Source organism: Crocuta crocuta, unplaced genomic scaffold, assembly GCF_008692635.1.
Source record: "Crocuta crocuta isolate KB4526 unplaced genomic scaffold, BGI_CrCroc_1.0 scaffold1758, whole genome shotgun sequence".
Taxonomy (NCBI): domain Eukaryota; kingdom Metazoa; phylum Chordata; class Mammalia; order Carnivora; family Hyaenidae; genus Crocuta; species Crocuta crocuta.
This window is the reverse complement of record NW_027531929.1, coordinates 193,619-218,111: the sequence shown is the minus strand read 5'-3', so window position 1 is coordinate 218,111 and position 24,493 is coordinate 193,619. Positions and strand designations below refer to the sequence as shown.

Sequence of the window (24,493 nt, the reverse complement as noted above, 5' to 3'; positions counted from 1 at the left end):
TTAGTCTCCTCGCGCCGCTTCTCCGCGAACGCTCTCTTCCTGCGCCACGCGCACCACCCACGGGCTAACAGAAAAGCCGCGGGGCCTCGCGAGGGGCACCAAGCCCGTGGCGCACGCTCAGAGGCCGGGAGGGCGACAGGATGTGGCTCCGCTTTGCCGCAACAGGCACCACCCGCTTCTCGTTGCCGCCGCTCTTCCCCTCCTCCTCCTCGTCCTTGGGCCCGGGCTCCGGTTCCAGCACCAAGTCTCCCGCTCTCACCCTCCTGCTTCGTGGCCGCCATGACCGCAGACACGTGAGCGCAACGGCCGTAAAACGCCGCGACGTCGCGCTTTTGCTCGCCGCCCCGCCGCCCTATCTTTGGTTTTGGTGTGTGATTGTGTTAGTTTACTCATTGATGTTTCTTCTCCCAAGTTATTAGTTGAACGCTTAATCGTTTTTTCGTGCATGTGTTTCAAATAAATGCACTTAGGCCAAATTTATAACCCACCCGTTACAATAAATAGTACTTACACTTCTCAGAATATTTTGTGATTTATTTTTTGTTCTTTGACCTATGAATCGAATACATTTTTTTAGTTTCAAAACAAATGGTATTTGTAAGTTTATAAATATTGTGTATATTATTTAGATTCAAGCTTTTAAACGGAGCTTCCTTTTGCACAGGAGCCTCCTCTTCTAAACGGTTACTTTGCACAGGAGCCTCCTCTTCAAACGCTATTAAGAATGAAAAAGGAGCCCTCGAGGTACTGGAGACAGTACTATACAACTTTATGATACAGGGGAGGAAAAAAAACCCTTTCATTCTACCCTTCATAGGTTGACTTTGGGTCCCTGTAACAAAAGACATTAAAAAGAAAAACGCATACACATCTATATAAGACATGGGAGCCTTCATAAGGAAATGAAAACCTAAAGGAGTTTGAGTCAACACTTACACAGTAAGTGGGGCAGAGTGGTAAACCGTGAGAAGGTGGTAAGATGAAGGTACCTGGGCTATGGCGCTTAATGACCAGGAAGATAAGAGTTCGTTTAACAGGATTTGTACGGATTTCTCTTGGCCTCAACTTCCCCTGGAGTGGAGTAATACCTTGTCGCTCCACTCAAGGGAGGGGTGAAGTGCCGCCCCCTAGTGATAAAAATGTCTTTCTTCCTCCCAAGTTAAGGGAGGTCACCTTTTGGGAGCTTTATCTCCTTTTAGGAAAGTTAGAATGCTCTTTTTGCATCGCTATTTTTAAGGGGCTTTAACTTAATATGATAGAGTGGCACTTTTGGGGGTGGGGTTTTCTGAATGCCTTTAGTGAAATTAAATTCGAAGTTGTAGATGAAGTGGACAATTTCTTAGAAAACTAAGATATTAAGATTGGAGAAGATACAGGAAACCCCCAGAAAGCAAGTAACTGTTAAATCAGAGTTGAGTATGTTACCCTCAAACAGACATCAGGCCTAGATGGTTTCAGAGGTTTTATCAAACATTGGAGGAACAGACAATCCTTGTCTTACACAAACTCTTCAAATAATAGAATAATAGAGAAAGCTACCCAATGCATTGTTGAGATTAATATAACCTTAATACCCAAAACATTGAAGGTTGATATCAGGGCATAAAAGTATGGGCTAATCTTGTTTATGAAAATAAATGCAACAATTTAAATAAGTAGCAGATCAAACTCAGAATCGTATAAAAATTAATACATTATCACCAAGTATAGTTGATCCTAGGAGGGCAAGAAAATAGATTAATCCATTATATTAATTTAAAATTTGTGTATTGATGGGCCGCCTGGGTGGCTCAGTTGGTTAAGCATCCGACTTCAGCTCAGGTCATGATATCACGGTTTGTGGGTTCGAGCCCCACGTTGGCCTCTGTGCTGACAGCTAGCTCAGAGCCTGGAGCCTGTTTCAGATTCTGTGTCTCCCTCTCTCTCTGACCCTCCCCTGTTCACGCTGTCTCTCTCTCTCTCAGAAATAAATAAAACTAAAAAAATAAATAATAAAATAAAATTTGTGTATTGAGTGGTACCTGAGTGGCTCAGTCGTTAAGCCTCTGACTTTGGCTCGTGTCATGACCTTGCAGTTCATGAGTTTGAGCCCTGTGTTGGGCTCTGTGCTGACAGAAGCCTGGATCCTGCTTCAGATTCTGTGTCTCCCTCTCACTCTGCCTCTCCTCCATTCACACCCTGTCTCTCTCTCAAAAATAAAAAGATTTTTAATTTGTGTATTGAGTTTACAGTGGGTTAAGCCCTGTTCTAGGCATTTAACAAAGTAATGGATTAAAGGAGAAAAGCCTTTTATTTCTATACAGAAATTGAGAAAGAAGAGATAATAATGTTTCTTTACCTAGAAAACCAAAGAATATCCACTCCAAACTATTACAACTAAAAAAGTTCAAAGTTGCTGGATACAAGATCACCATAAAACAACAGCATTCCTACATATCAAAAATAACTAATTAGAAAACATAATTTTTCAAAAGACCATTCACAGTAGCACAAAACCTATAAAGTACCTAGGAATAGATGTAAGATAAGATATACAACAATATTTTATTATTTTCTTCACAAAGGTTTTAAAGCACATCAAAGAAAACCTGAATGATTAGAGAGAGAATTCTATATTTATAGATGAGGAAACAATATTTTTCAGATGTTGGGTTTCCCAGAATTCAGTTCTAAATTCAGAATTCCAACCAAAACTTCAAAGATTTTTACAGAACTTAACAAGTAGATTCTGAAGTTTATAAGAAGGGTAAAGGGCCGAGAGCAGTCAAGACAATTTTGAAAGAAGAACAAGTTGGGTGCGAAGAATTAATTGTGTTAAGTATTAGGATTGATTAAAAAGTCACCTTAACAGACAGTGTGGAACTGATGCAAAGATGATAAAGAGAGCAATGAAACAAGAGAGCTCAGAAAGAGACCTCTGTGTATATGGGAACATGAAGATTTAGGGGGAGTATACGTATCAGTGAGACTGGGTGGTTCCGCTGTAGTAAGGAAGCAATCTTGCCAACAAAAGATCCCTCTGTACTAATATGGACAAGCGAACACGATATATTATTGGGTGAGCGTTAACAGAGCGACAAGCCTGAAAGGGACTATGAAGTCAGAACAGAATCATGCACATTTCATACAGGAACCAAGAAGGTTTCATGCGCAGTGCGGGGCCTGATGCAGGGCTCATTCCCGTGACCCTGGGATCATGACCTGAACTGAAATCAGGAGTCAGACATTAACCCAACTGAGCCTCTCAAGTGCCCCAGATTGACAAAATTTTAAAGTGACTTTATGAAGTATTGTTGAAAATGTGCATGAAAGGAACTTTCATGTACTGCAGGTGGGAGTGTAAATTGGTGTGATCCCTGGGAGAGCAATTTGTTAGCATCAAATACAGTAGAAGGTGCATATTTCCTCTCTGTAGCCTTCCAAGTTTAGTATATGTCCTGCCAAAGCAAGTATATCCTACAACCTAGTGATTCCATGTGTAGGTCTATTCTCAGAGCAGTGGTTCTCCAGGTGTGTTCCAGAATTCGCAGAATCAGCGTCAACTGGGAAGTTGTTAGACATGGGCATTTTTAGGCCTCATCCTTGGTATACTGAATCAGAAACCTAGGGTAGGGGAGCGATAGACAGCAATCTGGTCTAAAAAGCTTTCCAAATGATTCCGATGTGTGTTTAATTTTGAGAACCACTGCCTTAGAGGAATTCTCATACAGGGCCCAGGGAGACATAGAAGACCAAGCAAGGCTTAATTTAGTGGTTTTAAAGTGTTGGGCTCTCTGGATTCCAATCCCAGCCCCACCATGTCTTGGTGCTTTAATCTGGAGAAAATGATGTAGCTTTTCTTTTTGTTAGTAACCCGTCTATGAGATGGAGGTGAATATAGTACCTTCTGCATATAGTAGCTGTGCATGAATTAATTCACACAGGGCAGTGGCTGACACAGAGTAAGCACTCCACAAATGTAGCCTCTTATTAGGGTATTTATTGCAGCCTTGCTTGTTAACAGTAAAGTATTGGAAAAAGATTTCTTAAAAATAAGACTGAAAGCAAACATGGAAAAGGATTAAAATTGGTAAAATTTTGGATGGTGGGTATATAGGTGTTGTATCATCCCTTGTACTTTTCTGTGTTGAATATTTTGATTTTGTTTTTTTATTTATTTTTGAGAGAGAGGAGAGACAGACAGAATCCAGATCAGGCTCCAGCATAGAGCCCGATGTGGAGCTTGAACTCACGAACTCCATGTGGGGCTCGAACTCATGAACCATGAGATCATGACCTGAGCTGAAGTCATGCGCCTAACCGACTGAGCCACCCCGGCATCTCTCTACATGTTGGGTATTCTGGGAGCAAAAGAGAATAGCAGAGGGTGTCATCATTTATCTCTCCACATTTAGATTTCCACAGGAGATAGTTTAAGTAAATCATGATGTGTTCATCAAAAATATTTTCATGGGGGTGCCTGGGTGGCTCTGTCAGGTAAGCCTCTGACTGGCTCAGGTCATGATATCATGATTTGTGAATTCGAGCCTCACAACAGGCTCTGCGCTGACAGCACACAGCCTGCTTTGGGTCCTCTGTGTCTCTCTCTCTGCTCCTCCCCATCTCTCTCTCTTTCTCTCTCTCTCTCTCTCTCTGTATCTCAAAAATAAACATTAAAAAAAAAAAAGATTCCTGTAGAGGTCACTGAACTTGTGTTTTTGGCATTTCTCTTATAACTTGCGCTCCTAATATTCTATAATTCTCACCAAGTTTGAATAGCTTCTATCTTTTCCCACTTTTGTGCCTTTATACCCATTGTCTCCTCCATATCTACTGCCCTGTTCAAACTCTCCATCTTTCAAGTCCCCAGCTAAATTGCTACCTCCTTGATAAAGATGTACCTGGGTTACTGGTACATCTTTTCTGCCCCTGAATGTTCCAGACATTCATTCTATTTCTCACATAGCCCTTGCCACATTCTGCCTTATGTTAGAAGTGTTTTCCCCCTACTTTGTCTCACACTTCTTATTCAGTAGCAAATTGTCTTTTAATGGGGCAACAATTAGTATAGTCTACAAAAAATTGGAGAATGATTCAAATATTGAGTTCAGTTGACTGAGTACACACATGCTGCCCATGGAAACTGTATGGTCCAGGCTTCACTGGCTGGTGAATAGCAATTATGATGTTCTGAGTCCCCACCTTGTTGCCTAGTCAGTCATCACATGTTTTTCCCCAGGATCCCACAAACCAAATATTCTTGATAATTCTCAAATTGTGGGTCTCAGAAAAAGGTCTTTTCACTCTAGGAGTCTGGGAGAGGTGGTCTGAGAGGGTAAAGAGGCTGGCCTCTCACGTAATCAGTGCCGCTGCCTGCAGTATTGCAGTGCCTCTCCTGGGCAGCTGCTGTTGACCACCGCCTACTCACTGGTGGCACCCGCTTATCCCAGGGAGCTGACCTTAGCCCCCAGGGAAGTGCATCTACTGTTCCCGTAAATCATCTTTCCAAAGAGATTCCCAGGTGGAGCTGTTGGGGTTGATACACTCTGGAGCGTCCTTTCCAAAGCAAAAGGGCATGTCTGGCGCAGAGGAAAGGGGATGGGATGGAGCAGAAAAAGCCCCACAATAAACCTGAGGTCTTTGCTTGTTCATACCTCTGGGCCCTGCAGCTTTATTAAGCCTCCTCTGTAAGCCTTCTTTCTTATTTGCAATAATTTTCCCATATTTCCCTCAGGGAACCCCTACTCCATCAGACAGGTCTGTGTTTGTTTAAACTCCAGCTTTGGAGCAAACACAGGTTCTTTCCCACAGGATTCCGTGCTTTGTATAGTGGGGCACTAGGGTGGTCTTTCTGGGAAGACCCTTACCAGCTTGCTTCCCCAACCAAGTAACTATATCAATTGAATTAAAACTATGTAAATGTGGAAGAAACGGCACCTAAGCCCCTTCTTCAGCCTTATTGCCACCTCCAAATCTTTCCTATCTGGAAATTCTGGATCATCATTGAAATCAGCAGAAGTTGCTGACTATTCTTTGAAATGGAAGTGTTCTGACAGGACACTGATCGAGAAAACCTGTAGGGGGCGCTGTTCTCCAAAAGAACCTTGGCATTGTCCTTGTCCAAACTACCCTGTTAATAGTCTTGGCTGCCTGACTTTTTGAGCACTCTTCTGAGGATTCCATTTCTCCTGGCTTTTTATATTTCCAGCTGCCTCAGGAGGGCACCAGTCACATCTGCCACCGTGAAATAAATCTGGCCTGCCTCTTGCCTTTTAATAGTTAATCCAATTTAGATTAAATGATCTCTAGGTGAGCCCGTACTACCTTCATTTATGAGAAATGTAATTTAGTTTACTAAGTGTGTATAGGTTCTGTGTGCTTTTCTGGCTTAAAACTATTCCTTGAATTGATGTCAGCACTCAGATAACTCAAATTCTTAATCACACAGGTCTGCCAATATTTCTTAATTCCCACAATGTTTCTGAAAGTCCATGTCATATATTATAGATGCTTGGGCCACAAGTAATAGCAGTGGTCTGAGTATTAGCTCTCTGAAGCTAGTAACTTTTCATCTCTCTACTCCCAAGTCTAGCATAATGACTCACGCTATAAGAATTTATAAGTGTATATATATATATATGATCATATATATCACTCTACAAGAATTCACATAGTAATTCTTATGTAGTAAGGTGATGAATGAATGGATGGATATGTGAATAAACCCAAAACTTTGAGATTTTAAAACAGTTGACTTGGAGAATAGGCAGCATAGTGTAGCTGAAGAAAAAATTCATTTTAGGAGATAAATGCATTAATAAAGGAAAGGATAACCAATGTTAACCAAATGCTCCTATAGCACTTAAAAATGGAAACATAATTCACATAACATAAAATTTACCATTTTAAAGCATACAATTCAGTGATTTTTAGTACTATTCACAGAATCGTACAACCATCACTACTATCCAATTCCAACATGTTTCATTACCTCCAAAACAGAGACCGTGTCCCTGTTAGCAGCCCCTCCCCGCGCCCTCCAACCCCCAAGCCCTGCAACCACATCCAGTTTCTGTGGAGCTGCCCTTCCAGGACATTGCATCGGAATGGAGTCCCACAGCATGTGGCCTTTTGAGTCTGGCTTCTTTCACCTGTAATCCCATTCCACTTAACACGTCAATCTGCTAACATTTGTTTTGCTGTGTTGTGATCATTTGTTTACCTCCCTGCCTCCCATTGGACTATTAAGCATCACAAGGGGGCAGAAACTACGCCTTGTTTATTTCAGCATATCTCATGCAGGCTTCAGGACCCTGCACAGAGTGGACACTCGATAAATGTTTGCTTTTCTTACTCTAGTGAATCTGGTTGGTTGGTGCTGGGATGTGCCTCTGTGCACACTCGTTACATGCATAACAAAATGGAAAACCCTTTACTGCATCTAGATTGAGAGCAAAGAAGTAGATCCTTGTGGCATGAAAGGACTTGCACTGGGAGAAGTAGACATTTTCCTCATTTGGGCTGCTGCACACTTGCGTGACAGCTCAATTAACACAAGTGAGGCTGAGCAGGACTGATAACACTCTGTATCACTTACGTGGGTATATTTCAACTATATCTTTTAATTCAAATTAGTGGTTTAAAAGTTATTGAAGACGTTTTTGTAAATGAATTTATGTAAATATAATTAATATATATTTGGGGAGTGTGTGTGTGTGTGTATTTAATTTCCTGAAAATATATATATCTAATTCCCTGAGAATTAAAAATATACTATTGGGCTAATGCTAAGTTGTGATTGATCTATATCTCAAGCTGAGATTCTCTTCTAAATATGGCATATGGCAGCACTGGGCTATTCAGGACAGGTGGGACAGGAGAGGAAGGTGAAAGCCTTCCTTCCTAGAGGGAAAGAGCTCCTGCTAACTTGGCATGGCTCCTCCTTGAGGCTCTGAGACTAGAGTCAACGCATTTCCCCTGAAGGCAGCACAGGCTTTCTTGTATCATAGTTGACAAGAGTCTTGACAGAGCATCCTTGCCCTGGTCTAAGATACCAGCTTGCAGGAGTTTTGACTCGGACTCTGTGAGTTATGCAACCAAGAAAAGCATCCTTATTTCTCCTACACCGGGGCTCTGGCCACGTAGTTCCTTCTACTTGGGCTGCTCCACTCCTTTCTCAATCAGGTGAATTTTTACTCCTCTTTTACAATTGAGTCCAAACTTCATGTCCTCTGATGCCTGCCTTGTCTTTCCTATTCAGAATTAATTTCTCTAACTTTCTGTGTTTCTATAGGACTTGGTTCAGATTTCCATAGCATTGGAGGTTTAGAAAAAATACAAATATTGCATGCTAGTTAAAAAGTTGCCCCCTCTCTAGAAGTGGTCTTTGCTTATAAATTTGGGCATACATATTTCTATAATTTTTCCTCTGTGTATGTGTCACATTCTTTTTATAAAAATGGAGATTGTTTATAGTTCTTATACCGAAACTTGCTTTTCTCACATAGCAATAAATTATGGAGACTCATATATGTCCATATATATATGTATATATATATATACCTCATCCTTTATTCCATTTGGATGTACTATTATTTAATTATTGGTAGACATTTAGATGGTCTCTAATGTTCTATAGTGGACGGCTGTGCACCTGTCTTTATGACTTGGACAGAAGGACAGAATTCCATAAGCACAATTATAGTGGGACAATGGGGTTGTATCCTAAGCATTTAATTCCAAATGTGCCTCCTCTCCTATAGCCTCTTGAGGACACGGACATACTGTTATATTTATTTGTGTATCTCCTCCCCCCCCCATTAGCATTGTGCCTGGAACATTTTAACTGCACAATAAATGTTGAGTAATTGAATGAATGAGTGAATAAATGAATAATAATGGAAAGTTGTGATGCTCAAAAAATGAGTCACATAAACATTCTTAATTTCATATTCAGCTCCTCTACTCCATAGTTATGAGTGACCTGATGTTTTCATGTGGACACAGCATGGCTACTGAGATTTCCCCCATCCTAGGGTAGATACCACTGTTATTTAGAGCTGACACTATGGAGAGGTCAAAACACTTCTTTTAGCACTAATTTAGGGGCTAGTTTCTGTTGTTATGAGGCTGCCACCTGCACCCACCATTGGCTGTAATTTCCAAAAAATATTTTTAACATTTACTACCCACTTGGTGGAATGGGAAACATAGGAGAATACTGTGTGTGTGTGTGGCATGTAGGAATTTGCAGAGACACGTTTTAGTAGGAGGTAGGATTTCCTTTCATATTTGTGTTGCCCGCCTTACTTCTGGGTAACATAAGCTCCTCCTACCTTGACCTCCTCCTCCAGTCACTCCCCACCGTAATGCATCTTGCTTATCACTGCAAGATGGATTTTCCTAAAATTCTCCTTTCCCAAATCTTTAATGATCCCCATTTCATAAATCATTCAGGGCCTCACTGGTGTGACCTCAGTCTATCTTTTGAATTATATCTCCCATACCTCACCTTCCTAGCTACTCAATTCAAACTAAGTAATCTGTTTTTCTCTATTCCCTAAATACATCTTGGGCTGTCCTGTTTCAGAATTCTTGACCATGCACTTCCTTTAGTCTTGACAAGTCTTCATTTTTCTCCTCTCACCTNACAGAGCCCGACGCGGGGCTCGAACCCACGAACGGCGAGATCATGACCTGAGCGAAAGTCGGACGCTCAACCGACTAAGCCACCCAGGCGCCCCGCACTTCCTTTAGTCTTGACAAGTCTTCATTTTTCTCCTCTCACCCAAATTCTTAAAGATTCATCCAAGTCCTTCCCTGGTAGGAAACTTCAAACCTGTTCCGGGACTCATGTGGTCCCTCCTCTCCTCTAAACTGTGTGGGACACTCTGTCAACCTCACTTCCTTTATCTCTAATCAGGTCAGTCTTCAACCCTGCTAGCATGGTTGTCTGGAGTTATTTTTCATCTCTTCATTGTTTTGTGTCTTTGCCTGTACTTAATGTTTTATCTTCCCCAAATACAGTGTAAGTTCTGGAAGGGAGACGTCCTGTCCCAGGTCTGCATTCACAGAGGCCTTAGTACATGTTTGCCCCTTACTTGAATGGATTAGCATTCTGTTTCTCTGGAATCTATGAAGAGACCCAGGTCCAGGCTGTTGTTTGTTTGTTGTTTTTGTTTTTAAATTCCAGTAGAGTTAACATACAGTGTTGTATTAGTTTCAGGTATACAGTATAATGATTCAGCCGTTCCATACATCACTGGTTTCTCATCACAAGTGCCCTCCTTAATCCCTATCACTTATTTCACCTGTCCCCCCACTCCTACCCCTCTGGTAACCATCAGTTTGTTCTCGATAGTCAAGAGTCTGTTTCTTGGCTTCTCTCTCTCTCTCTCTCTCTCTCTCTCTCTCTCTCTCTCTCGCTCTTTTAACCTTTGCTCATTTGTTTTGTTTCTGAAATTCCACATATGAGTGAAATCATATGTCTTTCTCTGACTTATTTCACTTAGCATTATACTCTTTATCTCTATTTGTGTCATTGCAGATGGCAGGATTTCATTCCTTTTTATGGCTGAGTCATACTCCATTGTATATACATACACCACTTCTTTATCCATTCATCTGTTACTGGACACTTGGGCTGGTTTCATAATAGCCAAATTATAATTGGCTATTGTAAATAATGCTGCTATAAACATAGCAGTCCATGTATCCTTTTGAATTAGTGTCTGTATTTTTTGGGTAAAAAGTAGTAGTGTGATTGATTACTGAATCAATCGTAAGGTACTTCACTTCTATTTTTAACTTTTTGAGGAACCGCCATATTGTTTTCCATAGTGGCTGTACCAGTTTGTATTTCCACCAGCAGTGCACAAGTTTCTTTTTTCTTCACATGCTTGCCAAAACTTGTTGTTTGTTGTGTTGTTGATATTAGCCATTCTGATTGGTGTGAGCTGATACCTCATTGTATTTTTGATGTGCATTTCCCCGACGAGTGATGCTGAGCTGCTCTTCATGTGTCTGTTGGCCATGTGTATGTCTTCTTTAGAAAATGTCTGTTTCTGTTTTCTGCCCATTTTTAAATTGGATTATTTGTCTTTTGGTGTCCAGGCCATTGTTCTATGAACTATAAGATGTAACCTTTTCTTTCTTTTCTTCTTTTAGCCATACTTCCCATTGCCTCCAGCTGCTGCACTGAGGTTTCACGCCATATCTCCAGACGGCTTCTGGAGAGAGTGAATTTATGTCGAATTCAGAGAGCTGATGGGGATTGTGACTTGGCTGCTGTCATGTGAGTGCCCTGCCTCAGGGAGGTCTAAATCTGTCCAGTGACCATTTGTCGGCCAGTAAGCAATAGGTTGAGAAGGCTTTGCCTGATGTGCAACATACAGTCATTCAAACAAGGGAGGGAAGAATAAACACTCCACCTTTCTGGTGCCAGGCTCCCTGGAGAGAGCACAGTCTGTCAGTACTGGCATGTTTAGAGCCCACACTGGCCTCCGTGGCCCCCACCACAGTGCTGTTATTCAGGACAGATACCTTCTGGGCAATGTGCATGGCTGTCCTAAACACAGCTAGGGACATTCTGAAGAAAAGAACAAACCAAACAAAAAAAACCAGAAGGTGACTCTATTTTATTGTGGCTTTAACTGTAGCTTTTTCCGGGCAAGTATATGAATTGCTGTCATTTTTACCCTCTGAATTCATCAGGGGTGTATACAAGGTTCAAAGAAAAGTATAGAAAAGACCATGATGAGATACCACCTCACACCTGTCAGAATGGCTAAAATTAACAACAGAGGAAATAACAGATGTTGGTGAGGTTGTAGAGAAAGGGGAACCCTCTTGCACTGCTGGTGGGAATGCAAATTGGTGCAGCCAGTCTGCAAAACAGTGTGGAGGTTCCTCAGAAAATTAAAAATAGAGCTACCCTATGGCCCAGCAATTGCACTCCTAGGTATTTATCCAAAGATATAAAAATACAGATTTGAAGGGGCACATGCACCCCAGTATTATAGCAGCATTGTCAACAATAGCCAAACTATGGAAAGAGCCCAGATGTCCATTGACTGATGAACAGATAAAGAAGATATGGTACATATACAATGGAATATTACTTGGCCATCAAAAGGAATAAAATCTTGCCATTTGCAACAATGGGGATGGAGCTAGAATGTAGTCCGCTAAGTGAAATCAGTCGGTCAGAGAAAGACAAATATATGATGTCACTCATAAGTGGAATTTAAGAAACAAAACAGGTGAACAAAGGGGAAGGGAAAAAAAAGAGAGGGAAGCAAACCATAAGAGACTCTTAACTATAGAGAACAAACTGAGGGTTTGTGGAGGGAGTTGGGTAGGGGATGGGCTAAATGGATACGGAGAGCACTTGTGATGAGCGCTTACATACACTGGGTGATGAGTCACTAAATTCTACTCCTGAAACCAATACAGCACTGTATATTAACTAACTAGAATTTAAATAAAAACCTGAAAAAACAGGGCACCGGGGTGGCTCAGTTGGTTAAGCGTCCAACTTTAGTTCAGGTCATGAGCTCACGGTTTGCGATTTGAGCCCCGCATTGGGCTCTGTTCAGAGCCTGGAGCCTGCTTCAGATTCTGTGTTCCTCTCTCTCCCCACTCCCACACTCACACTCTGTGTGTATCTCTCTCCCCAAAATAAATAAAAATTAAAAAAAATTTTTTTTAACTTGAAAAAACGAACAGAAGTATAGAGGTGTCTGTACCTGTCACATGCAGCCAAGCGCAAATGTTCATCTCTGCTCTTGATTCTGAGCTATTGGCTCATGGTGAACCCTTTCACCCCTACCTCTGGCTCAGTTATTAAATATTTTAGATTTCTGCGTTCTTCATGTCTTCATAGAAACTTTAAAACCTGAAATGCACTGGTATTTAACAAATCTGGGTTCTGACAACAATGCTGCGAGGAAGGCTTAAATTATCTCCATGTCACGCAGGATAAAGCTGTGGCTGAGGAGAGCATCAGGTTAACCTGGGTGACATACAGCTAGAGAATGGCAGAGATGGATGTGAGCCAGGTCTTCTCATTCAGAACACCACATACCTCAAAGATCTCTCAAAAGTGATGATGGAACCAGCCATAAAATGCTCTCTCCAAACTTCATTGATTCTGCACCTTCAAGTCATAACCACAGCACATTAGGCATCTCCCTGTGTGCTGGTTTTAATGCCACTTATGGCTGTAGGGGATGCTAATGAGCCATTTGGTACCCCCTTCTTTGAGCTCCAGATAAGCCCATTGCTTATGCCTGAGTGCCTGAGTCACTGAGAAGCCTCTTTATTTATTAAATGAATTCGACAAATAGTCATTGATTAACATTTATGTACCAAGCACCATTCTTGGGGATGGTGCTTGTGCTGGGGATGCAGCAGTGACCAAATAAGACTATGCCTCCTACAGTCCCCAGTGACTCTATTCCACTGGGTCTTACAGACCATTCTCTGAGATTTAAGATCCATTTTTTCCCTTTCAGAGGAATCCATCCATTACCCAACCTTGAAAAACACTGCTCCATGACAGGATTCTTAGAAATTCAGAGGAAGAGGGGTGCCTGGGTGGTTCAGTCAGTTAAGCGTCCTACTGTTGATTTTGGCTCAGGTCTTGATCTCATGGTTCATGGGAAGGAGTCCTGCATCAGGCTCTGTACTGTCAGCACAGATTCTAGGATTCTCTCTCCCACTCTTCTCTCTGCCCGTCTCCTGCCCCCAAAAAAAAAAAAAAATTGAAAAGCACTTGATTTTAATTAAAGGGAAACTATGAAACCAGTCGCATGGATCTAAAAATACTTGGGACACCTGGGTGGCTCAGTCGGTTAAGCCTCTAACTTCAGCTCAGGTCATGATTTCACAGTTTGTGGGTTCAAGCGCTAGGTTGGGTTCTGTACTGACTCAGAGCAGTACAGGCTCAGAGCCTGGAGCCTGCTTCGGATTCTCTCTCTCTCTCTCTTTCTCTCTCTGCCCCTCCCCTGCTTGTTCTCTCTCTCTCCTCAAAAACAAACATTAAAAAAATTAATAAAAATACTTTGTTAACGTACAGGTTCATAAATTGGCCTCTCTGAGCTATAAGACAACTGAAAAATAGAGTAGTTATGACCTCATCTCAAATAAGATGAGATTTGACTAAGTCATATTTTTAAATCATAAAATTACAGATCTTCATTGTTGTTTTTCTGACATTCAACATAGATAAAAGTTCTCTTGTTTTCAAATTGTTTTAATACAGAGGATGTCTTTACTTATCTAATATGTAGTCCCTTCACTCTGAGTGTATAGGTTTGAGACAGTAGTTTAGATGCAGAAAACGTTGCAAGTGTTGGCAGTGTCACTCCCAAAAAGTATGTATTATTACCCGCAACTAACTAATATAAATTAGCTTATAGTGGACTCACTAGATTTCTTTCCTTTTCCTTTTCTGCCTAGAATAGATCCTTTATTTCACACCCTATAAATGATCATTGTAATTTTTGTTCTCTGAGAGAGGAGTTTGTTTAAATCCCTCTACAGTGATTCATTAAAGAGCCTCTGGCTTATTTCTAAACATAAATACAGTGCAAAGTTGTTTATCTTGGGCAGAGGGCTGAGGTTTTGAAGCTCCCAGATACTATCTGTTGGGAAGAAAACATGGGGTTGTTAAAGTTATCTGGGAGGCTTGCGTACTTTTTCAGAAGTGATTGTTGAGTAGTTATTGTGCTCAGGGGAAAGGGGAAAGAAAAAAGGTTTAGGGAACCATCCCAGGTTTAATCTCTGTGGCAGGGCCAACCCTGTGGTCCATTGGCCTGTCCCTAGCTACTCTCTTTTGGGCAAAAGAATCAGGGGATCAGCTTTATGGTTCCTTAGAGCCCAAACTCTCCACCCAGGAGTGCACCACGAGGCGGGGCAATGCCTATCAGAATACCGTGGAGTTGGGGGCGAATGACGGAGTGTGGAATAGGCTGCCTCCTTGTCTAGCATGATTGCCTCGTCTCTTTGTATCCTGACGGAATTCACAGGGGATAGAGTGCAGGTGAAAGCAGTCTTCACACTTTAAGGTTTGAAAACATCATAGCATCTTGAATTTGGGAGCTGTGTTCTGGTAGCCGACCTTTTCCCATTGTATTACATTGAGAGTTGAGGCTCCACTGGGAAGGCCTTTGAAAAGGGTCCTGGGGTGCCTGGGTGGCTTAGTCAGTTAAGTGGCCAACTCTTGATTTCTGCCCAGGTCACGATCTCACGGTCTGTGAGTTCAAGGCTTGCATCAGGCTCTGTGCTCATAGTGTGGAGCCTGCTTTGGATCCTCTGTCTCCCTCTGTCTGCTCCTCCCCCCACTCGCTCTCTTGCTTGCTCTCTCTCTCTCTCTCTCAAAAAAATAATAAATGTTTAAAAAAATTTTTTAAAAGAAAACGGTGCTGCACAGCAGCTACTGCTGCCTTTTTTCCTGGTGCTCTGCACCTCCCCGGGTCTCTGTCTGCGTTGCCCCGTCTGGTGCTCCCTTCAGCCCCAGGGCCTGTGCCCGTCCTGGGAGCGCCCATTCCTCACGGAGCCGGAGCCGGGGAGCCGAGTGCCACTTCCCTCCTGCATACCCTGTGGGCTAACGTGATTGTCCGTGGAGCCTTTCTCCACTGGATGTCTGCCCACGTCCTTGCCGACACTGCACGGAAGGGAGAGAGCGGTAGTCCTTTGGGAAAGATAGGAGCTTCGAGTCTTTCTAGTTCCTCCACTGCATGCTACAGCCGGGTTCTCACTCACCACAGCCAAAGGGAAAGCAGCTGGCCACAGTGAGGGGGAGCTTTCCTTTGGAAGACCTCCCATTGTAATGCACTTGGAGAATGTATTGTCTTCCTATCAAGAAGCCTCACTTCTTTCAAATTAATATTCCCACGTGCCAGCTTGATTATACTTTAGCTCATTCAGACCTTGTCCCAACTCTCCTGTCATTTCAAGAGTCCCCACATTAGCAGATGATCCTCCTAGGTCATCTGGGGAAATGGCTGCCTCCTCTCTATCCCCCGTTTTTTTCTCCCAATAACAGGGCAGGGGGTTCAGATGATCCAGACACAGAAGTGTTGTATATGTAGAGCCAGCAGGAAGTGTGACATTTAACAAGAGTTAGATGATACCTGGTGGGAAGTTAAAAGTCACAAAATGTTTTGTCACAAGAAATTCTTCCAGTTATCAGAAACTGAACGCTGCTTTAGGGTTCTCCCACCCCAAGGTCAAGATGATTATGAAAACATTTGAGATGGGGTATAGATCTATAGTATGATAAAATGTTAACAAATGGCTCGATGCTTTCTTGGAGCCCCTGACACCGTTGCTCATCTTACTGAAACCTTTCTCCTTTGGCCTCCATTGCCCTAAACTTTTCTGATTCCCCTCTTTTACTAAATGCTCTTTCTTAGCTGTTCTTAACTCCTCTTGCTCTTTCTCATCCTTAAATATAGATATGTCCCCAGTTCTTCTTTCCAAAGAGTTTTCGCTTTTTATCTTTAGTTTTCGTACCTGCTGTCATGGCTTCAAGTATTTGCTATAAGAGAACTACCCCATAACCACCCACCTCTTTATATCTGATTACTCTCCTAAAGGCAGACTTCCTTTTTTTTTTTTTTTTTNTTTTTTGCCTATGGGCCATTTTACGAGCACCTTATGCTAGCACATCCCAAAGGGGAACTTTTGATTTCCTGCCCAGAAGCTTCACCTGACCCCAACATCCATCCAGGCTTCCGGGAATGGAATTTCAAACTCACCTTCAAACCCTTTCTCTCCCTCATCTTCCAGCATTGGATGAGTTGATAAGTTGGTTTTATATGATTTTCCAGTTCTCTCATGTTTGGTATTCTTGTTCTGTTTCTACTGTCCCCACCCAGTTCAGGTCACCATTGTATTCTGCAGTAGCCCTTTCTTTCTTTTTTAATTTTTAAAAGATGTTCATTTATTTTTAAAAGAGAGACAGAGTGTGAGAAGGGGAGGGACAGAGAGAGAAACAGACACAGAATCTTAAGCAGGCTCAAGGCTCAGAGCTGTCAGCACAGAGCCTGAAGGGGGGCTTGAACTCAGCAACTACAAGATCATGACTTGAGCTGAAGTTGGACGGTTAACTGCTCAAGTGACTGAGCCACCCAGACGCCCCTGCAGTAGCCCTTTAAATGGTTTCTTTCTATTCTTTTCCTACTTTCACCTTTACTACATACTGTTCTGAGAGAGATCTGCTTTCAGTCCCTATCACCTCCTTTCTTGAACATCCTCTCTCTTCTCACTGCCTACCAGATAAAGTTTAAATTCTCTAACGTGCCCATCCACTGGCTGTAATGTATGTTTCCAGCCTTCTTTCTCATCACTTGCCATGCTTTATCCAGGCCATGTCCTGTGCCCTAAACATGCTCCCTCCTTCCTGCCTCTGCACAACATTTTAAAAATTATTATCAAAATGGTAACAAATGCCTAGAACATTTTAGTCGATTGCTTTGTTGAAAACAAAACCAGACTGTTTTGAACAATTTTCACTTCATCTCTGTAACTACTGAATTCCTCCTGTGAATGAGGTCTTTTCAAGGAAATTCCAGACTATTCCTCTTTCAAGGAGCATAACGCCATAGGACGAGGAGAAGTTTTGAAACAAAAACTCAAACAAAGAACAGCGTAAGTTAAGTGCCAGAAGAGAGGTAATGCTGAGACTCAAAGGAAAAAAGAGCATTTAGCTGAGAGAATCTAGAAAAACTCTATGGAGCTGTTTGAGATGGGCAGGGAGGTGTGAATTGGTTTCGGTGGGTGAAACTTGGGGTCAGGAAAGACCCTTGCTTTCACTACTTTCCCTCTTTCCTTCTTTCTTCCTCCTCCTCCCTGTCCCTGTTCCCCTCCTCCCTCCCCTCTCTCTCCTCCTCAGATTCCTTCTCCTCTTAATACTGATGTTCGAGGAACCCAGGCAGAGGTATAGTAAAGATTCATCCCGGTGGTACTCAACTTGACGATTCAGTCTTTAAAAATACTAAAGACTAAAAGTGGGAACTGCCTAGAAGTCACTAAAGTTTTACTGACTCGCACTTTCCATCAGTGATTTTTGTTTTCCCTTCTGGCAGCCTTCACATCCGGCGCAGGAGGCTCTGCGTCAGCCCGCACAGTCACGTCATTAAGCAGTGGATGAAAGAACAAGCGGCCAAGAAGAACGCTAAAGGCAACCTCTGCCACAGGAAGAAACAGGACGGCAAGGGGAACAGTAAAGGGGCGCGTCACGGGAAACCCGAAACCCGTGGCCATCAGACTCCTTATTAAAGCGTTTACAAGTGAATCCACGTGGACAATTCCTGAAGTGAACTTGGCCATCGGTTGCTTATAAATGTATCACGTGAATGTTCCTTATTGGGAGACAACAGGGCAGACCAAAATATGTTTTTTAAAGGAGCAATTATACAGGATACAAATGTAGCCAATAATATACTCATCTGAAAATGAAATGAAAAGATAACACTTACCTTCACATAATGTTTTAAGAGCAGCATACAGATAGAATTTCTCCAACATTTTTATTGGAAAGGTTTGCAAACCTACAGAAAAGTTGAAAGATTAGCACAATAAACACTCGTATACCTTTTGCCTAGATTAATAATCGTTAATACGTTGCCACGTTTGTTTTTTTTCCTCTCTTTGTGTGTATAAAACATTTTATATATAAATATGTAATTGTTTTGCTAAACCATTTGAAAACAACTTGCAAACATCATGATACTTCTAATTTTTTTTTAGTGTTACAACTTGACATCCCTTAAGAATAAAGACATTTTGTATATAATCACGTTATCAGGTTTGTGCTTAAAAAAATTAACAAGTGCACCTCATATATATGTATTCCACCTTTGAATTTCCCCCAACTATTTCCAGAGCATAAATTAAAAAAATTTTTTTTAATGTTTATTAATTTTTGAGAGATAGAGTGCAAGAGGGGGAGGGGCAGAAAGAGAGGAGACACAGTCTGAAGGAGGCTCCAGGCTCTGAGCTGTCAGCACAGAGCCCGACGCGGGGCCCAAACCCACAGACTGAGAGATCATGACTTGAGCCAAAGTCCGACGCTCAACCGACTGAGCCACCCAGGGGCCTCTCAGAGCATAAATTTTGTATAGGTTTCTTAATCAAGCTCACATATTACAATTAATGTTTACACTTCTTTAGTATATTTTACTAGAAGAAAATCTCTACCTTTTTTTCCTTTTCTTTCTTCCCATGGCACAGACTTGTTAAAAGAGTCTAGTGCAGAATCTGTTCCACATTCGGGGTTAGGCTGTTTCCTCACAACCACATTCAGGTTCAACATTTTCAGTAAGAAAAAATGCTTTCTATGTGAATTTGTATATTTCTTATTGCATTATTTAGAGTGTATAAACATTGGAGTTCATTTTCTACATAGAAAAGTTTTAGCTGAGTATCACTTTAATATCACATCTAGTTTGAGTAACTGCTGTTGTTTGGATTGATAAATTCTGATGCTGGAAAAAAAAGCCTGCTTTGCTCAGGAAGCCATCTGCCTCCCACGGTGAGTTCTTGGATCACTAGGGAGGGGTCCCGAGTTGGAACCCATGTGGGATGACTTTACACTCTCCTCAATAAGGAGCCTATACCTTTTAACTCCTGGCCCACGTCTCCCACACCTTGTGGGTGGGTCCCACTGTATCGCTCATCTTTTGTCCTCCTTGCCGTCCACAAAGACTTCCAGATGCAGAGTAAGACCTAGTTTTAATAAATAGCCATCAGATGGCAGGAACACAGTGTCCATTTCGCCAGGCGTCAGTTGTCCTGTGCCTCCTCGCAGGCCAGTTCCAAGCAGTGGTGTTGCCAGGCTGACTTGGAGGTGATAATGGGTCACACGGAAGCGCTGGGCCTGATGCAGGTTAAAATATCAAATGGCCGCCGACTAATTCCCCTCATGGACAGTAATATAGCAAGTGATTTATTTATTCTCACCAACAATTCTGTGAGCTTTGTATTGATATTTCTACTTTATGGACGGGGAAATTTGGAACTCATAGAGGTAAAATGACTTGCCCGAGTTCATGCGGGAAGTGGCAGAGACAAGCTTTGTGCCCAGGTCTCCAGACCCTCCTCAATTCTATCAGCCCCAGCAGTGGACCCTGAAAGGTGTGGACAAAGAGGTGGGGCAGAGGGAGAGGAATTTGGATAAAGATCTGTGCATCTGGCGCCTCATGAAGGGCTAGGAGATGCCAGATGACAATTTTACTTGGAAGTCTAGTATTAAAACATGCTGCTACTGGCGTTGCTGGTGGCGATACTAACATCAGCCACCTTGGTAGATTCAAACAGGCCCCAGCCTGATTTTACCGAGTTTCCAATTTCACACTCCTAGACAGAGTGGAGGAGATATTTGTAGCCTTTGTTTTGCCAAATCTCCCTCACCACGTTTCTCTTTTCAACTTTAAGATGGATTTTGTCAAAAAATACAGTATTCTTCCACTCAAATCCATCATGCTTTTTTTAAAAAGTTTTTTTCAACATTATTTATTATTTATTTATTTTTTGAGTGACAAAGAGTGAGCAGGGGAGGAGCAGAGAGAGAGGGAGACCTAGAATCCAAATCAGGCTGCAGGTCCTGAGCTGTCAGCACAGAGCCTGATGCGGGGCTTGAACTCACAAACCGTGAGACCATGGCCTGAGCCAAAGCTGGACGCTTAACCGACTCAGCCACCCAGGTGGCCCCCATCCTGCTTTTTAATATGTTAATATGATCCTGAGGAAAATGGTTCCTAAATGTCTTATCCTGTTTGGTCTGCTATAAGAAAATCCCAGAGACTGTTATACACAACAAATATTTATTTCTCAGCCTCTCTGGAGGCTGGGAATTCCTGGATCATGGCATTGGCAGATTTGGTATCTGGTGAAATCCCTCTTCTGGGCTGTGGACTGCTGACTTCTCCCTGTGTCCTTACAAGGAGAAAGGGACCAGGGGGCTCTCTGGAACTTCTTTTATCAGGCACGAATCCCATTCTAAAGTACCACCCCACCACACACACGACTCTCCTGCCCTGGTATACACATGTCTTCTCTCAAACACTCATATAGGTGTAGCGCTAATGTATTTTTGCAGATGTAATGAAGGTCACAAATCAGTTGATCTTAAGATAGGGAGATAGATTATCTGCGTGGGTGTGACTTCATCACAAGAGCTCTTTAAGTCTGAGCCTAGAGGTCAGAGACAGGGTAGTCAGAGAGACTCAAAACAGAAGGATTCAACATGCTACTGCTGGCTTTGAAGATGGAGGGGGCCAAGTGAAGGGGTCCAGGACAGCTCCCCATAGCCGCCCCCCCGCCAAAGTGATACATTGACATGTGGATTATTTTGACCTAGAGGCACTTGAGATCCTGCGGCCTCAAAAGAAATTTTTGCCCCTCCCTTAACTACATAGAAGAATCTAAATTGGGGGTCTTTTCCAGAATAAGTGTTATTAACAGAGATAAATTTTATCTGAGTGACCTACCTGTATGGTAGGGAAATATCTAATTCCCGAACATTTGCTCTTCTTAGTACCCTGTGAAGTACATTCCCTTCTTCTGAAATCCCAGACCCCTCGCCCCTTCTCCTCAGTTCAGAATGACATATGTACCTCATTTTGCCTGACTGTCTTTGGAATTTCCATGTCTATGTGGATTTCCCTTATGTATACTTACTAAATTTGATTTTCTCCTGCTAATCTGTTTCATGTCAATTTGATTCTTAGTCCAGCTAGAAGGACCTTTGAGGGGACAGGAATTCTTGCTGCCTGACACAAGTCAGCTGAGAGCAGCCTCTAGCCGACAGCAAGGAAACAAGGACCTCAGTCCTACCACCAACAGGAACTGAATTTAGCCAGGAACAGGAATGAGCTTGGAGCAAATTCTTTCATGGAGCCTTCAGAGGGCATGTAGCCCAGCCAATATCTTGATTTTGGCTTTCTGAGACCCTGCACAGAGAACCCAGTCATGCCATGTCTGGACTTCTGACTTACAGACTGTGAGCTAATAAATGGGTGCCATTTAAAGTGGCTAAGTATGTGGTACATTATTATGCAGCAACAGAAAATTAACACAGTCAATAAATGGCACTTGAACCATCCTAACTATGTAAGTTTTGTTTCCTGCTGAGCCAAGTAGTATGTTCGTTTAATACCCTTCTCTAACAGTGAACTGTATGTGATTCACTATTCAGGTAATTGGAATCTGATGGAGTATTTCTATATTATTCATGTGGTGTAGATATTTTACTTCCTTCTCAGGTATGGCCAGGCACCCAGATTATCTACATCTGCTTCTTGTTTTTGTCAGTCACTTACTTGAGGTATCAGGGTTCCTTCTACTAATTGCAGAGAAATCTGCATTTGTGCATTTAGAAGCTGTTCAAAATTCTAAGATTTTCAAGTAATAGTGTTCTTATCTCTTTTGCTGGAGAGAGCTGTGCTCTTCAATAATGCAAAATGTCCGCAATATATCTTTCTCCAAATACCTAAAATTTGGCAATGGCCTTCTAACAGCATAGCCCCCCGGCTTTTCCTTTCTGAGATAAAAGGCTGCCTCTGTGTTCTGGTTGCCCTGAGGTGGTGGGTGAGTTTTATATTTACCCCTTTTGATGGGGGAAAGTCTACTGTAGCTTTCAGTCTGAGTTGAAAAGGATCTTCCATTTTGTAGAAATATGGACTGTGTTTAGCACCATTAAACATCCACTAACTATTCCAGTCCAAATTGGGTTGGCTAGAAGATGATCTAGAATACTTCCACTCATCACCAGAAAGCTTGACTAGCAAGTGTGGGAAGGTGGGCAAAGATGACCCGTGACTGGTAGTAGCACACCACCTTCTAAGATCCGGATTTCTTTATGATCACAGAACAAATAGATCTATGGCATATGCTTCACAATCTGTATAACCCATTTGATGCTCTTTTGACAATTGTAGTACTCTTTACAAAGATTTTTAAAATAATTTTTTAGATAAATTTTTGTATGTTCATTTATTTTTGAGAGACAGAAAGAGAATATGAGCAGAGAAGGCGCAGAGAGAGAGGGAGACAGAGTCTGAAGCAGGCTCCAGGCTCTGAGCTGTCAGCACAGAGTCCAATGCGGGGCTTGAACTCACAAACCGTGAGATCATGACCTGAGCCCAAGTCAGATGCTTCACCGACTGAGCCACCCAGGCGCCCCCAAAAATATTTTATTTAATTTTAAGTAATCTCTACACCCAACGTGGGGCTTGAACTTACAACCCTGAGATCAAGAGTTGCATGTTCTACTAACTGAGCCAGCCAGGTGCCCCGTTATAGCACATCAAAAAAAAAGTTATAAAAATCACGTTTTCCCTCTGGTAAACTTAAGAGAACTCCAAGTTCATCCCATCCTACCCCAAATGCTGTGAGTATACTCTTTCTCATAAATCACTGACAAATAATTGGCATAATTGGCATAATGTAGCTATTCCATCTTGTTGTCTATTCTGCCTCTGCATAAATATCTCCTTCCTTCATCCAGGGTTTGGCACTTAGTATGCACTCAGTAAATATTTACTGATTAAATCTAGTAGAGAGACTACTCCTTTGGCCAGTTGCAGTGAAAACTAAACACCACAGAGCAGTCATGCCCTCCAAATAACAACCAACCACTACTGAAGAGTGAGAAGGTTCCTAAGGGTTAAATTCTGCCAAGACCTGGGCTGGGGGAGTATATTTAATAAGCCAGTGGGACTGGGCTCCAGTGTTCTCAAGCTTTTCTTAATCTCAGAATTTTTATGTTCTTTACCTCTTCCCTACAGCTCTGATATAAGCCTATCCATAAAATGGACTTTATGTCCATTTGTGTTCATCTTTCTCCCAGGACATAATAATCTGTATCAGTGAGTTAAAGAACCTTCTTTGCAGAGGAGGTAAAGCAAGAGAAGTGGTTTCTGTTAGGTTGATTTTGCTAAACCCAGACCACAGTGCAGGCAAATTGTACAATCTGCAAGAAAATCTAGGTTTGGGAAGAAAATGGGATCTTGGAAGCCTTAGGAATTATAAGGGGGGAAGAAAACAGAGGAGAGTCCCTGTTTGAGTCTCAGAGTGGCCCTGGACATACCAGAGTGAGTTAAATTAAAAAGACGAAAATACCAAGTGTTGACAAGGATGTGGAGCAACTAGAACGCTTCTGCGTGCTGAAGGGAGGGTAAATTAATAAAATCACTTTGGAAAACTGTCTAGGAGTATCTACTAAGACTATATACCTATGCTATGTGCCCAAAATCCTACACTTAAGTAATATCCAGTTAAGTGAATATATTCACCAAAACACATGTATAAGAATGTTCACAACAGGGGGCGCCTGGGTGGCTCAGCCGGTTAAGCATCTGACTTCGGCTCGGGTCATGATCTCATGGTTCGTGGGTTTGGGCCCCGCGTCGGGCTCTGTGCTGACAGCTAGTTCAGAGCTTGGAGCCTGTTTCAGATTCTGTGTCTCCCTCTCCCTCTGACCCTCCCCTGCTCACGTTCTCTCTCT

General features: G+C 42.2%; 1 protein-coding gene across 1 annotated transcript; it reads left to right on the top strand.

Annotated features, from left to right (window-relative positions):
• On the top strand, window positions 1-18,781 carry CCL28 (C-C motif chemokine ligand 28). The gene is made up of 2 exons (XM_077775017.1): window positions 1-367; window positions 18,072-18,781. Exons 1-2 carry the CDS (start codon window positions 141-143, stop codon window positions 18,262-18,264), a joined length of 420 nt encoding a protein of 139 aa, XP_077631143.1. The 5' UTR covers window positions 1-140; the 3' UTR covers window positions 18,265-18,781.
• The last annotated feature ends 5,712 nt before the right edge of the window (window positions 18,782-24,493 follow it).